The 14,757-nt window shown below is 33.0% G+C and overlaps 1 protein-coding gene and 4 non-coding genes across 9 annotated transcripts; all 5 read left to right on the top strand.

Moving 5' to 3' along the window:
* The first annotated feature begins 242 nt into the window (after nucleotides 1–242).
* Nucleotides 243–13,052, top strand: LOC141671827 (protection of telomeres protein 1b). 5 transcript variants are annotated; one of them, XM_074478205.1, is made up of 11 exons: nucleotides 243–477; nucleotides 3,575–3,711; nucleotides 4,744–4,933; nucleotides 5,819–5,883; nucleotides 6,053–6,138; nucleotides 7,390–7,425; nucleotides 8,211–8,489; nucleotides 8,787–8,863; nucleotides 9,011–9,069; nucleotides 11,335–11,426; nucleotides 11,557–11,987. In XM_074478205.1, the coding sequence occupies exons 1-11, from the start codon at nucleotides 345–347 to the stop codon at nucleotides 11,648–11,650; spliced, it is 1,248 nt and encodes a 415-aa protein (XP_074334306.1). In that variant the 5' UTR covers nucleotides 243–344; the 3' UTR covers nucleotides 11,651–11,987. The 5 variants fall into 5 exon arrangements, with proteins under 5 accessions (XP_074334306.1, XP_074334308.1, XP_074334304.1 ...); XM_074478207.1 differs by lacking the exon at nucleotides 11,557–11,987 and adding an exon at nucleotides 11,998–12,126 and having other exon boundaries at nucleotides 245–477; XM_074478203.1 differs by lacking the exons at nucleotides 11,335–11,426; nucleotides 11,557–11,987 and adding exons at nucleotides 11,998–12,150; nucleotides 12,548–13,052 and having other exon boundaries at nucleotides 259–477.
* Nucleotides 709–799, top strand: LOC141675972 (small nucleolar RNA snoR113). The gene has a single exon (XR_012556592.1). It is a non-coding gene; the product is annotated as a small nucleolar RNA snoR113 (small nucleolar RNA).
* On the top strand, nucleotides 1,378–1,467 carry LOC141675975 (small nucleolar RNA snoR113). Its single transcript, XR_012556595.1, has one exon. It is a non-coding gene; the product is annotated as a small nucleolar RNA snoR113 (small nucleolar RNA).
* On the top strand, nucleotides 1,779–1,869 carry LOC141675974 (small nucleolar RNA snoR113). Its single transcript, XR_012556594.1, has one exon. It is a non-coding gene; the product is annotated as a small nucleolar RNA snoR113 (small nucleolar RNA).
* On the top strand, nucleotides 2,241–2,330 carry LOC141675976 (small nucleolar RNA snoR113). The gene has a single exon (XR_012556596.1). It is a non-coding gene; the product is annotated as a small nucleolar RNA snoR113 (small nucleolar RNA).
* Nucleotides 13,053–14,757: the final 1,705 nt, after the last annotated feature.

The following is a 14,757-nucleotide window of genomic DNA, read 5'->3' on the forward strand; positions in this document are numbered from 1 at the left end:
CAAAACCGGACCGAACCGAATTATTTCTGTTCGGTTCGGTTCGATTCGGTCCGGTTTCATAATACAATTTCGATCTAATTCGGTCCAAAAAAATAAAATTATTTAATTTTCGATTTATTTAGTTCAATAAAAATATGATAATTCGATTTTTCATTATTAGGTCAGAACCTACCAAATGCTCATCCTTGCGCTTTATTTATTTCAAAAAAAAGGAACGCGGCTATCAAGTTGGGGGTAGGATGGCACGGGGTAATAAATTTAGTATTTAAAAAAGGCTGCGGAATTCAAAACCCTGTACTAAAAAATTAGGAAAGGCGTGTCTAGGGTTTTAGAAGTAGCCGAAAATGGGAAAGAAAGAGAGAGTCGACGACTACAAATTTCTACCAATAGCAGACGCCCTTGTTGCTATTAATCAGAAGGTTAATCTTATCGGCATTGTTATCGACACAAGTATTCCCAAGAAATCCAGAGGCACTGGTATTTCCTCCGCCAAATTTCCTTTAATGTTTCCTCTTTTATAATATCGTATTGTGTCTGTTTAAATGAATTGATTTTTTTTTTTGTACATTATTGCATTCTCGTATTTAAATACCGGAGAGGTGCCTGTGTGTATGCATTTGTAGATTAGTACCTCAAGTGAGTTAATTAGATGTTTTCGATGTGCGTTTGGAGTAAATTGGGGCTTTCTTTACATTACTTTTTGTTGTGTGGCGATGACGATAAAAGGCCGGACTTACGGCTGCTTTCCAACTTGTTGGTAGTAGATTGATGATTATTTCCAAAGGTTATACTGAGCCACTGCCTTTATTTCCAGGTTTTATGCGTTTTTTTTATTCATACCTTTTTGTTTGTTTCAAATTATTATCATACTTGGGAGATGCCTGTTACGTCTTTTTCTTATGATTACTATTCATTTAATCAAATAAATATTTTATTAAAGACACACACATTGTCGTGCTCTTGAAAACCAATCTAAATGGGAGTTGCGAGACTTACCAATATATTTTGAACAAACCCCTAATTATTTGGCGATTGTATTTATGTATTTGGTAATTTGTTTTCTACTGTCCATGTATCTACGTGGGTCTGATTTGTGCACTTGCCTACATATTTATATACTACACGAGTATGTGTATTTAAGTGAATGTAGTGTTTTCCTTGGATTAATTATAGTTTATACAATACACTATTGCATTCTCTCAATCTTGGGTTAATTATAGTATGTTCACTATTGTGTTCTCTTAATTAACTCCAAAGGGACGTGTGTGTGTGTATATATATGTATTTTTATAACGTTGAGACTATTTCATTATATATTATTTTTGAGTTGGGGTTTTTTTAAATCACTCAAGATCTGATTTAACTTTGTTATATTTTTGGCAATGAGGACAAAAAGGCCGGTCTTATGGCTGCTTTCCATGTTTTTGGTAGTAGATTGATGATCCTCCAAAGGTTTTACTGAGCTATTTGCTAATTTTTTTTTTTACACCAACGATCAAACTTCGGAGACGACTTTATTAATAATTTCAAATTTTGAAGGTTTTTCTGCCATAAGGAGTTATCTAATCTTACACTTTATCATCTACATATTCTTGTAGACCAATCTTTCATCAATTTTTAAGTTAGTTTGAGGAGATTACCTAATCCAACAGTTACTATGGGACTGTCATTCCATGTGTTAAAAATGTGATAACATTTAGCCCGTGTGTAACTTAACAGTTATGTTTGGGAGAGAATTGGGGTTTTTCAAAGATTAATTTGAAGTTTTAATTTTTAAGTGGCAATGACGATAAAAGGCCGGACTTACAGCTGCTATCCATGTTGCTGGTAGTAGATTGATGATCATCTCCAAAGGTTATACTGAGCCACTGCTTTATTTCTAGGTTTTATGCATATTCTTACTTGTACATTTTTTTTTAATTCAATAGAAATTAAACTTGGGAGATTCCAATTTCTTGGTATGATCTTTATATTTATTTTTCTTTGTTTTAGTGTAACTAGAGCATGGTTGATTTATAGATTTTTTTAACTTTGTGTACACTACTACACTCACACATTTAGTGTTGTTTTCGGTCGAAAACCAATTTAAAATGAGGACTGTGAGTACCAAAGTGAATTTTCTATATTATGAACAAATTACAAATAATTTGGTGTTTTGTAATTATGTATTTGGTAATTTCTTTTGATTCTATTTTTCTCATTTCTATATAGTTCTGATTTGGTTTAACTTTGTTTCTGACTGGCAATGAGGAATAAAAGGCCGGACTTACAGCTTCTTTCCATGTTGGTAGTAGATTGATGATCCACTTCCAAAGGTTATATTAAGCCACTCCGTTTTACGTTATGTTTGTCTCAAAAGATCGAATTTGGGAGACAACTCTATATAATTTTTTTATTTAAGATTTTTTCGTGATAAAGGGTTATTTAATCTCACTCTTTATCATCTGCATAATCCTGTAAATCAGATTTTTGTCACTTTTTGGTTCATTTGCTAAGATTATTAACTTAAAATGTTATTATGGGATTATTGATTCCTTATGGAATGTATTAGGTGATAACATTGAGTCCATATGATAGCTCAAATGGTTAAGTTTGGGATAAAAATTCATTTTTTGATCTCCAAATATCTGCGCCTTCTATAATTATTTTTCTAGCCATATACTATAGGTCTAGAATGCATACACCGGTCACCACTCTATGGAAATTGACTAATTTCATTTAGCTCTGAATCATATTAATGTATTACTTTTTTAAAGTAATATAATATTGTGTGTGTAGGTGCTATTAAGTTTTTTATTTAACCTTTTTGCTATGACTCTTCTCATATTACAGTTCTTTGCATTGTGACACTAAAAAGGTAGTCATCGATAAAGTGTGGTCATTTATTAATTTTGTATTAATTCTATTGGAGTTCAAACAACCAGACATAAAGCTTCTTTTGGTAAAATCACGTACAATATATTTAAGTATTCATGCACACATCCACTAGATTAAGTTTTGTGTACGTGAAGTTATGCTATTGACATTGTAAGATAAACCAATTTGGTGCATGCAACAGCCTCATAATCACAGGCCACATAAATCAATATCTTGTCTGTGTATACTGTATAGGTGGCCAATAAGGGTTCATCCCTCTCAAATATTATGTTGTTGCTTAAAGGCTTAATTATTTGTCTCCTTTTATTATAGCATGTGGTTGGGGATTTTCTATAAGCTGTATTTTACATGGTAACCTGCTACTGAAATCACGAGTCGTTTTTAAAGGGTAAACATGCGCTTTTAAGGATGTACGGAACATGTTATGAATGACACTTAATGAATTGTAAGGAGATATTTATTATGCTCACAGTTCATGCTTTCCTTGAGATATTAATAATCTATAATAACGCTCATCGGTCAGTGGCTCTTGTTACACATACAATTATTTGGAGATTTTGTTTTCTTATCTAATAGCACGTTCTTTTTAGTTTTTCAAGGCAACTATATCATTTACTCATTTACTGTTCAGGAGTTTGAGCTTTGTATTTAATTTTTTTCTCTACTCTATTATCACATTTTAGTTCCTTCTTTGCAGATTACTTCTGTGCACTCAATATTGTTGATGAATCATATCTGAATCCAGGGGTTTCCGTTAGTTTTTTTGTTGAAAATATGGGAAATCTCCCCCAAGTTGAGTGCATTGGTGATATCATTCTGCTTTCGAACATATTGGTATAGTAAATTTTCTTCCCCGCGAAATATCAAATATATACAAATTTGTACTGGTTATAGTTCTTAAATCTAAACGCTAAAATGTCTGCCTACGTTGTTCTCACAAGTATTTTTAATGTATAATTTTTTTGAGGCTTTGTTGCCCAAAGCAATTCCAGACTTACTTTTAAGAATGATTTTGCGAGAAACTACCTAATTACTGACTGAATATAGGTCATACTTTTGTGATGAAAAACTTGAAGGAAACTTGAATATGTCCCTAATAAAAATATCATGATATCTATACGTGTAGATTTTGTAATATTATATTTTAATATAAAAGGTATATGACACATGTTTATGCGTTTGTGTGATTGTATTAATAAGACGCCTCATTGAAAACTCTGAGAAAGCAAACTGAATTGTAAGGTTTATGCACATTTTTTCAGGTTCCGTTTATGAACTTAGTTTTGCATGCTTAAATATGTGTCATGCAATAACCACAACCTATTCTATCAGCACAAGTAGTGTAACTTACAAAGTTAACAATGATTGCAACTGCATTTTTTTGTCATACACTATTTCATCTTTTCCAATTATGATACAGTATTTAATGATAGCATACCCAGAGAACGGGGGTAGTAGGGGGTGTTTGTTCAATATTACAAGTTCTGAAATCAACTTTTAAGTTCCAAGTCAAAAAAGTGTTTCATTGGCAAATTAGTCAAAATGACATATCTGCCATTTTTACGTTGGCAAGATGTCAGTAGAGCTGCAAGTAATTCTTCTTGCACTTATCGAGATTTGTTGTTGACCTTAGAATCATTGTAGTTTTGCCATTATTTCTAACTTTTAGTTATACATTATCATTAAAAATATTTGAAAGATAATGTCTTGTAACTTTAATTTTAATTTTTAAGTAACTATATTGTAAGGTAAGCCAAGCAGGCCATAAAATATTAATATCTCCTATCTATGATTAAAATCATTATGCTTTATCATGTGATTGTATGTTACAATTTTTTTTTATGTAGTTTGCCTAATTCTTTGCAGATGAAAACTCATAATTCAGAGGTATATGCTCTATATAACAAAAAATATTCATCATTTGCTTTGTATGATGGAAAACAAGGTTCAAATTTTACTCCATATCAAGTTTCCTCAAAATTTCGTGGTAGGGAGCAAGACAAGAAGTTCATAGCAGGATTAAGAAATTGGTTAGGTGATAACCAGCTTGATTCAGGTATTAACAGAAATACTAAAGTTCCACAAAATTAATTTTCATTTATTAGGTCCTGTGGATTTTTTTTAAAAAATAATGATTGTAAAGCTTGTAATGGATCTGTAGAAGAAAGTGTTGTTTGTTTGTTTTGCTTTAAGTCCTTTGTCTTTATAGCACTAGGGTCGCAGTTCCGCCAAAAATACGTTAGGTATCAGTTGTAATTTAATTCTTGTGTTATTTAGCAATATAAAATAAAATAATTCTTGTGTTCATATATTGTTTCTGAAAGCTCAAATGCTACTGTATATCAAGATTAGAAATTTCTCTAATGTGAAAGCTAACATTCTATCTAATCTTCCCTCTCCGAGGCTTATATATTTAGGTACATGCGTGTTAATCTCATATGCTCTTTGATTGGAGTTTTTTTTCTGCGGAGATATTTTGTTATAGAATGAACAGAAATAATCAAATAAATGAAGTCACTAACCAGGCATTTGTTAGTTTCAATCTGTCTTATAAAGCATGTTGTCGTTTAGGTAATTTTTAGAATTGCTTTGTTATGAAAAAATTATCAAAATCTGTTAAGTTTTTCTGCATATTATAAAGGTTCACCACCTGCTAGCATTTCTTGGTGCACATCACACTAGTACAACTACACAACTACAATATAGACAGAGAAGAGTGAATGAAGGTTGGAGTTTAATATTAAAAATACTCAGAACAGTCTTCATTATTATACTAAAATTTAAAGGTTTACTATTGCATGCGAGCTGTCAATTTGAGTCTTATTTTTGGGGTTACTTGATCAGTTTGAGTATTTGACTAATGAAAGGTTTGCTAGATTAAATTGGTAAGAAATGATCTACTTCCAAAAAATGTCTCTTAATCAGATGTATGTTTTGATAGGGGTAGATGATTCATCATCACTAAAAGACATTCGGGAGAATGAACATTTCAACCTGGTGTGCAAGGTAATTAAATGTCATATTCTGAATCTGCATGCTTACAGACAAATATATGATATTTTATAAAAGACCAGATTTAATGTACTTTTAGTCATTAATGTTGATTATATATTTATATAATTCAGTTTATGGGCACTTGTTCAAATCTGGATACTTTTTTTTTCAATGAGGCTAGGTTCTTCATGTATGCGAGTTTACAAAAGATGAGCAGATTCTCTTTGTGTGGGACGGTAATGATACTCCAGATGCTAAACAAAAGAAGTGAGTATTGTCATTTTTGTTGGTTTACAATTATGCTTTAAATTTTGACCCTGTTCACTGAAGGTTGGCATTTGTTGTATTTAGGTGCATGTTTAGAATTTTAAGCCAAGGCCCAATGACGTACTCTTTGCTACATTTTGTATTGCCTTTCCTCTAAGTTCATCAGTACATTTTAGCTTTTGTTTATACGTTAGTTATCTTTACACAAAAGATTAGTACATTACATCTGGAATGAGGACATTATGTATATTAATATTTTAATGTCAGTATTAACCTTCTCTCAAGCCATGCATCTATTAATATTTGATTCGTAGGATGTACACTAGAATAAATAGACTGGCATATGATTGTTAGAAATGTCAAACAGTGAACTACATCTACAAGACTAATGGTTGGTTTATAAAAAGAGTAAAAAAATAAATTCACACATTACTGTGAATATCATTTGCACCTAATCCCAAAATTTCTGTTTCTTCCTTTTGTGCCGATCTGCTGTTTACTGGTTGATGAAGTTGCATTTACGGATCCAACCAATTCTTGTACTTTTATCTGGCATGTGTATACAACATTTTTAATGTAATGTTTTAAGGTCCCTTTTCATATGTTGTGAAGTATAGTAAACATAGACTTATCTTCCACAGTTGATGGCTACAACACATATAGTTTTGTTTGTTGGTGTACTAAAAAGATTTTTGGGTGCCTTCTACGGTACCATCTCACCACTAAGATTTTTTTCTTGACATAGGAAATCCTCACCACTAAGATTTGTTTCTTGATGTAGGAAATCCTTTGAATGATTTGACAGTGGAAATGCATTACCTCGACCCTTCTTTAGGATGTCGTGTTTTAGGTTTTTCCAATGCGGTCATTACATACAACATCCTTCCCTTTATGACATCCTCAATTAACTATTAATGTTTTGGCATCTCCATTTCTTGCAGATACTATAAGTTGATTTTATTTTCTGACATCTGTTAACTTGATGCTTGGATTATTGTGTCGTCTAATATCTGATGTCTTTGGGAATTTACAATATCTGAATAGTATATTCAAAATCCAGGTTCTTGTTATTTGTTATTGAACAAATCTTTTGCACTTTTTAATAATATTTCTTTAAAGCAAATCCTTTTATATGGATGTTGGTACAAGATTCTTGCCAGTTGCCTCTTTTTCTGAGATTAGTTTACAAAACCCTGCTTAAGATAGCTAAATCTCTGGAAAATCTCAGAAGTTTTGTACCCTGTTTGTCAGAACTCACAGAAGAATGGGAGACTTCAGTGACATAAGGTGTGTTCATGGTTCTAGGGCATAGCTTCACACTACAAAGGATACTTCTGCTTAAATTTACTTTTAAGAAGAAAACGATCTTGCAAGTACTCACAAATAGTATATGGGCAGGCTACTGAACAATCACTTCGTATTATTTCAATTCGTACATTTTATATGTTAGGAAGTAATATAGGTAAAATGACACTGTGAAGAGAAGGTTAAATTTTATGCTTACTTTCAAGTACACTGTACTACCTTTCACTCCGGCTAAATATTGCACACGTCCTAACAACAATTATGCTAGGGCTTAGTTCCAAGGCTTCTCTTGTACAGTATATCTAGTTATATTTGTAGCTCATCCGTCCTGATAAGCAATGGGAAAAACTTGTGGGTGGGACCGAGCACTGAGATAACTTATGTCTGGAAAAGACAGGGAGGATGTCTTAGTGTATTTGATATTCTGTGACTTGTAACCAAACCCCTTGAATTTTTATCAACATTTATAATCTTAACATGGTACTCGAATTGTCAGTTAATAAATCCATCAGATTTGCGTTTTTTGATGGTTTCTAGAGTACTGAAGTAGTATAGCATAGTGCCATATAGGTCAAGAAAGTTTTTTTATCGAGAAATTCCTTTTTAGTGCAATTTCTGCTGGTTTTCTTTTACTACTTAGTGGCTGAAGTTTGTGGGACGGTAAATGGCCCTCTTCCATACTTCTAATCTGTCATTAATATTTCTCTTAATCCGTGTAGATGTACTTAAAAGAAATAACTAAAAGTGGTTTTTGTTAATAACTTCAGGAAAGAAGACAAAATAGAAGAACTACCCTTACAGTTGGAATCTTCTCCTCTTCCGCTAGATGTTTTACGCATGTTTCCGACTGTTGGTACTGTCTTGAGGGTTTATATTGATAGCGGAAGTGAGAAGCTTGGTCTTCACATATTAAAGACTGGCAGATGGGTCAAAATTATGAAAATGAAGTGTGAAATTCGTGAAGGAATGTGGTGTGGTGTGTTGATGCCCTCCACTAAGCTCCGTTATTTGGGTGATGATAACAAACATGTATTCATGTGTCAAAGGTCAATTTTAAACTCGCTGCTGCATAATTATTGTGTTCTTAATGTTCCTTATGGACGAAACTGCTGTCCGGCAACGTTCTTTTGAACCTAACTGGTTGCAGATGTTGTTTGCTTTAAACTACCTTTTATAGTTCTTAGAAGAAAGACCTATCACTGAAAGAGATACAACATATATATAGTAAAGTCCCGACATATTTTTCCCCCTTTCTCAACATCTGTCATCACTGTTTTAACTTTTGAAACAGTTAGTAAGTTATGTTAATTGCTTGGTTAAATCTATGTTTTTACGTGATTCAGAGATTATGATGAACGGATAAAATTAAAATTTGGACGCATGCCAAGCATGAGCTTCCCATGGCCTTCTCATATAACAGGTTGACACTGTCATTTCGTTATTTGTACTTCACTGATGTTTCATGTTGTTTACATTGTCATTTCTTAAATGTACAATTATATATCCATCTTTGGCCATGACGATGATAATCTGCGTCTTTGTGTGATCTTTTTTCTCTTTTATACAGAAACCGACTATCCAGATGTTTCCTTTTGTACTCTTATGGATGTTCTGACCTATCCAGAGGTATTTACATTCTAGACCTCTTTTTGATTTCTCCTTTTTAGTAGTTAACGTTGTAGATTTATGGTAGATAGAGATGCAACTATTCACTCTGTATTTGTTAAATTTTGCTGTGGAATCAAGTAATTGAAACTATAACTCAGTACACCAAGCAAGTTACTGACACAACTGATGAATAAAACAAGTCCATCTGAATAGTATAGAATAAATGTGAATGTGACAAGAATCAGTGAATTACAACCCCAAAATGATCACCTAATCCCTGCCCCCAACTTTCCAGAGGTTGGAGCTCTCCTTAGTAAACTCTCTTCCATATTGTCGATAAATAAACCTGTTTGGTCCCCTTTTTCCTTATAACCCTTGATGTAAATTGTTAACCAGAATACCCTCACTTTCTGTGCTGACTGTTTTACCCTTCCCTTTTTTTAGAATATGTCCACAGTCTTGGTATTTTAATTTGGGTTTTACAACCCCAAAATGATCACCTAATCCTTGCCTCCCAAATTTCAAGAGGTTGGAGCCAGGGGCGGATCCAGGAATTAAATTCCGGGGGGACATCGACTATATTTTGTGAATACACCCTTATATTTTTGAATTGTCGGGGGGCGGGGGGATTTCCATATATTTTAGGAAATTTTATTGGTAATAAAAGGTAAAAAAAAAATTTAATGTGGGACACGTGTCCCCCGGTGCCCGAGCTCTCCTTAGTAAACTCTTTTACATATTCTCGATAAATAAACCTAATTTGATCCCCTTTTTCCTTATAAGTTATAACCCTTGATATAAATTGTTAACTCTCCTTACTTCCCAGAATTCCCTCACTTTCTGTGCTGACTGTTTTACCCTTCCCTTTTTAGAATATGTCCACAGTCTTGGTATATTTATTTGGGTTTTGGCACATTATAACTTCTATATGTTATGCTAATATTTCTTAGTCACACAATGAAAGCTTGTTGCAGATTTCTTAATAAAAGTTTTCATTTTCCCATAATACAAGACTCTATCTGATTGAGGGTTATGGCTTAAATATTAATAGAGATTAGGATTGTCAATGAACTCAAGTACTCAACAACTTCGATATCTGCCCTGTCAATATCCTTATAGCAGTGGTGCTTCCACTAGGCTAGTATAACATTTTCTATAGGCCTTTGCTGGCCTCCAAATATATATATACAAACTCTGATGTACGTTAACAGTTTTTGAAATGTGTGTGCGTGTGTTTGTGTCTGTGTTATACTAAAAAATGTACAATTTAAAATTTGATATTGAAATAATGCAAGAAAAGCTCTCTAATGTTTACGTTTTTCTATTATTTAATTTGAGTTTTTATGAAATTAAATTTTTAACTGTACTGTTTCATGATTAGTTTAAAAAAATATCATGAAGTTTTCTGGAAAAACATCCGTAGTTAGTTTAACTTAAAATGCATAATTTACTTTTTTCAAGGATCATTACTAGGCACGAAATGCTCAACTATCTTCTCCTGTGCATTGATAATTCTAATCATGGCCTTTTTTCTGAACTTGTCATATTTGCTAGTATTTCATTGTCATGTTTATTTAATTACATCCGTGTACAAAAAACTAATTTAAATTTAAATTTTGTATTGAATGTACAAATTAATAAATTTTATATGAAGTTTAATGTCTACACCGAGTTACAATTGATAATACTATATATGTTTTGTAAAAATATATTATCAGATTATCTTAATGTAAATTCAGAAAGATTATATTACAAAGACTTGTTACAGAAAGTAAAAATTGGAGGTACAGTTAAAGAATTTTCTATTAAAAAATTTAGCAAAAAATAGTTATATATAGGAGTGCTTAATGAATTATAACAATATAACGAACAGAGTTCGGAAAAGGATAGGTTGACATAGAGAAGAATGTGGATTAGAGAAGAACACTTAATTAATAAAAGTAGTTTGTAGGCATTTAATGAGTGGATTTGGTTGGAGATTGAATTAGGCGTTGCTATCTGTTACCTTATCCTTTTCTTGTTTTTTAGAGTCTACTAGTTAACTCCAGTTGGAGTCGTCAGCTATGGAAAGGCAATTGCTGACAAAATAAGCGTTCATCAGCTATATGTATTGATTTGTAGATTATGCCTACTGCATTTACTCCATCTCAATTTGTCCATTTTGCCTCTTTCATTTCTCTGCATTGGGTTAGTTCGATCTGCAAATTCTAATCAACTTGATTCAGTAAGTTCATCTATTATATTTTTTTCTTCTAAGGTAGGGACACTACTTCACTGCAACAGGTGTTTTTATTTACTTTCCTTAGAGCAAGTAACAGATGTCATTATACTAAGAAAAAACTTGGCCAGATACAAGAAGCTAGTCGACTATTAAGGTAATAGATTATTTATCTATTACACAAAGCACAGATTTAAAATGCCCTACACAAAATTTGTCATTTTTAATTCCCTTGTCAAGTTCTTGGTCCGCCTTGCCCATTTCCTCACATTCATAACATTTACTAGATCAATAAGACGCGTACCAGCCTGGTCCTGTTTCCTGACTTGGGCAATTAATCATGCGAGCATTACTATATTTGAGTGTTGTATAGATGGTTGAATGATCGGGAGGGAAGTTTTGGCCCTGGTTGAATATTTTTCAACTTTGAATTATTCAAGGCGTGAAATTGTCTTTTGAGAGGCCTGGCCAGACTATCAGTATTCTCTACTCTCTAGTTCCTGCTAGTTTCCCGCTTTTCCCTTCATGCATGATACGTTTAGCTCTATTTGTTTATTTCTGCTGATCTTTTTCCATCAGTTATGTGTTATTCTTTTTATATACCCTAAAAATCCACGAGTGTATAGTTTGTTAGTCTGTTTACCTGTTTTTTTAAGAAAAACTATTATATGCATATTTTTTAGTATATCCTTGACAGAATTTATCTAGGTTTGCTTTATCCTTTACAGGTGACTGCTAAGTTCAAGTGTGTAGTCCAGGTTATAGACGTATATCCATGGCGGGTTGAAGACTTCCACTCTCCTCTTGGGACTTGCAGAATTAAGCTGACCCTAGAGGATCCAACTGCAAGAATCCACGCGTTTGTGTATGCTGAAGATGGGGTAATCCCCAAATAACTTACACTGCTCTACTTTGCTTGAATATCACATTAGTTTCTAGTAAAAATATTTTGTTCTTGTGAAGTTGTGATTGTCTGTCCTTTACCATCACTTTTTTTTTTGTTGTCAATGGTTTTAGACTTTTAGTTATTGGTTGATGTTATAGATGTTAGAACTAAAGTATATTTGCCGGAAATCTGAATTAGCAATGAATTAAATAAGCAATGAAATTGAACAATGCTGTTTACTGTCCTAAATTACTCGCATTCCTTTTTTATATTCAGAATGAATTTAATAAGCAAAGCAATTGAACAATGCCGCTTACTATTCTCTAAATTACTTGCATTCCTTTTTTTTAGATTATAGGTTTTTCATTATCATGTTTGTGTTCATGTTATAGATTCATTTCTTTGGAGCTTCTCAATCGACTGATGTATTGACGAGGAAGAGAAATATGTTGCTTGGTACCAGTGGTAGTGCCGATAGCAAAGAGTCAAAGAATGCTCCAAGAGATGCCCCCTGGATTCAGTGCTGCATAAAATCTTATTACCTCGATATAGATGACATCTGGGGAAGTAGACGCTATCAGATCTTTGGCACAAAACTTGTAAACGAGCTATAATAATTATGCGTTCATCTTAGATAAGGCTGTATAGATGCATTTTTTTTCCAACACTTCTAGTCATATGATATGGTTTCAGTGCTAAGCTTTTGTGATATTTGCGTTCTATAATTATATACGTTTAGACTTCCCTTGACGACTATGTATCTAGTACCTAACCTACCAATGAAGTTAAGTTGCATAACACACGCTTTACAGAGGGATACAGAGTATTATCCAGGAAATGTGTTTACTGTTTATTGCAGGAAGTTGGTTGATTATGTATATTTACAGTTAATTATCAGTTGCTCACTATTATACATTGTTTGTATTGTTCGTTCAATTTCCCATGTGTATCAGTAGGAGATGCAAACACAACCTCTAAATCTGCACAAAAGATTCTAAGAGTCCGGCTGGTTGTGTGGTGACCATTTCTGGTAAACGCGGCATTCACAATGATTCTCATATCAAAAGTAATGGATCCACTATCTCGTCGTTCATTTTCAATATCTTTTTCCCAGGCAGCTCCTGTAACGTTGTTTTGTTTTGCATTCGGCATCAAAAACCCAAAATTAACGTCCCAACTTTGAGTTTTTCCCAGCACGAATGGATTAGCATAATTTGTATCCAAAATATGATCTTCATAAACCAATGCAGCTTCGACGTAATCATATTGAACGTCATCCTTGTGGCTTGTATTTTTGATACTCACGTTTGCGCTCCATGAAGCGTTTAACCCCATGTCATCAAAACTAAACACTGTCATGTTTAGTGATTGTGCGTAGAATACAGGGATATCAGAGCCATAAATAAACCAAGTTAGGAGACTCATTATTGACATCCCAAAAAATATAATGATCATGAGTGTAAGAAACAAACGAGCATATTTGTAACCATTGCTTCTTTGTGGAGGGCCTATTAGTACAAAGTTACGCGCGGTAGTCTGATAATAGCCTGGTGGTGGTGGTGGTGCAGGGCCATATTCATGATAGTTGGAGTTGGGGTAACCAGGACACGGTGGAGGGTAGCCTTGATATGATGGTGGGTAAGGATATATCTGCGGTGGTGGTTGTGATTCTGTCACAGTTTTCGCGGTTTTCGAATCATCTTCCGACGAGATATCATCACCCTTAGTTTTTTCATCTCCCATTCCATAGGCATTAAGGAGAGAATCATAGATGGAAGACGATTCTATTGTATTTTAAGATTGGAATTGTAGGTGAAAATATGATAGGAGGACATTGATATGGATATGCGTTGTTGGATAGTTGAACTTGGTTTTGTTGAGCCCTGCATGTCAATTGAAATACATTTACAAATCACTGGATGGAAATAAGATTCTAATTTGATTCTGATTGGAAAGGAAAATTATATGGTACCAAATTGGTTTTCAGAAAAATTATAAAAATATTAGATGTCAAATTTTTATTAACTAAATGAAAATGGAGGCATGCATTTACATCAAAATCATCAATTAAATTATTTCAAACTATCACATCAATCATGACACATTATTTTCTAACAATTTTTTATATTTATAGCATTACTCAATTGGAAATCCAAAGAATGGTGTAACAGAGCTTTGGGGCTTTTTGTGTTTTTAAGACCCAACTTTAGTTTTCGTAAAAGTTTAGACCCAATTCAGAATGTTGATGCTTTATAAATAAAGCCTTTCATGTAACTCATTCTAATATATACAACTACTCTAAGTATAAGTATCTGACTTGTATTCAAATTTTTTGTAAATTTGATTTTGAGTAAATAATAATTTGCACCCCTTAGCAATAGCCAATATGCATTTTCTCGAATTGGTTATATTATTAATCTTGACAGTTTATATCTTAAATTTTAATTGGCCCTTTGATTTGCACCCCTTCCGTCCATATTGATCGTTACCGTTAGTTTTGGCAGGGGTAAAATCGGAAGTTTTTATTTAAGTTTAGTTAATGACAGTATACACCCAATAATTTTAAAATTCTAACAGATTGCATTTTAACAAATATTCATAC

Source organism: Apium graveolens, chromosome 7 (assembly GCF_009905375.1).
Source record: "Apium graveolens cultivar Ventura chromosome 7, ASM990537v1, whole genome shotgun sequence".
In the NCBI taxonomy this organism is placed as follows: domain Eukaryota; kingdom Viridiplantae; phylum Streptophyta; class Magnoliopsida; order Apiales; family Apiaceae; genus Apium; species Apium graveolens.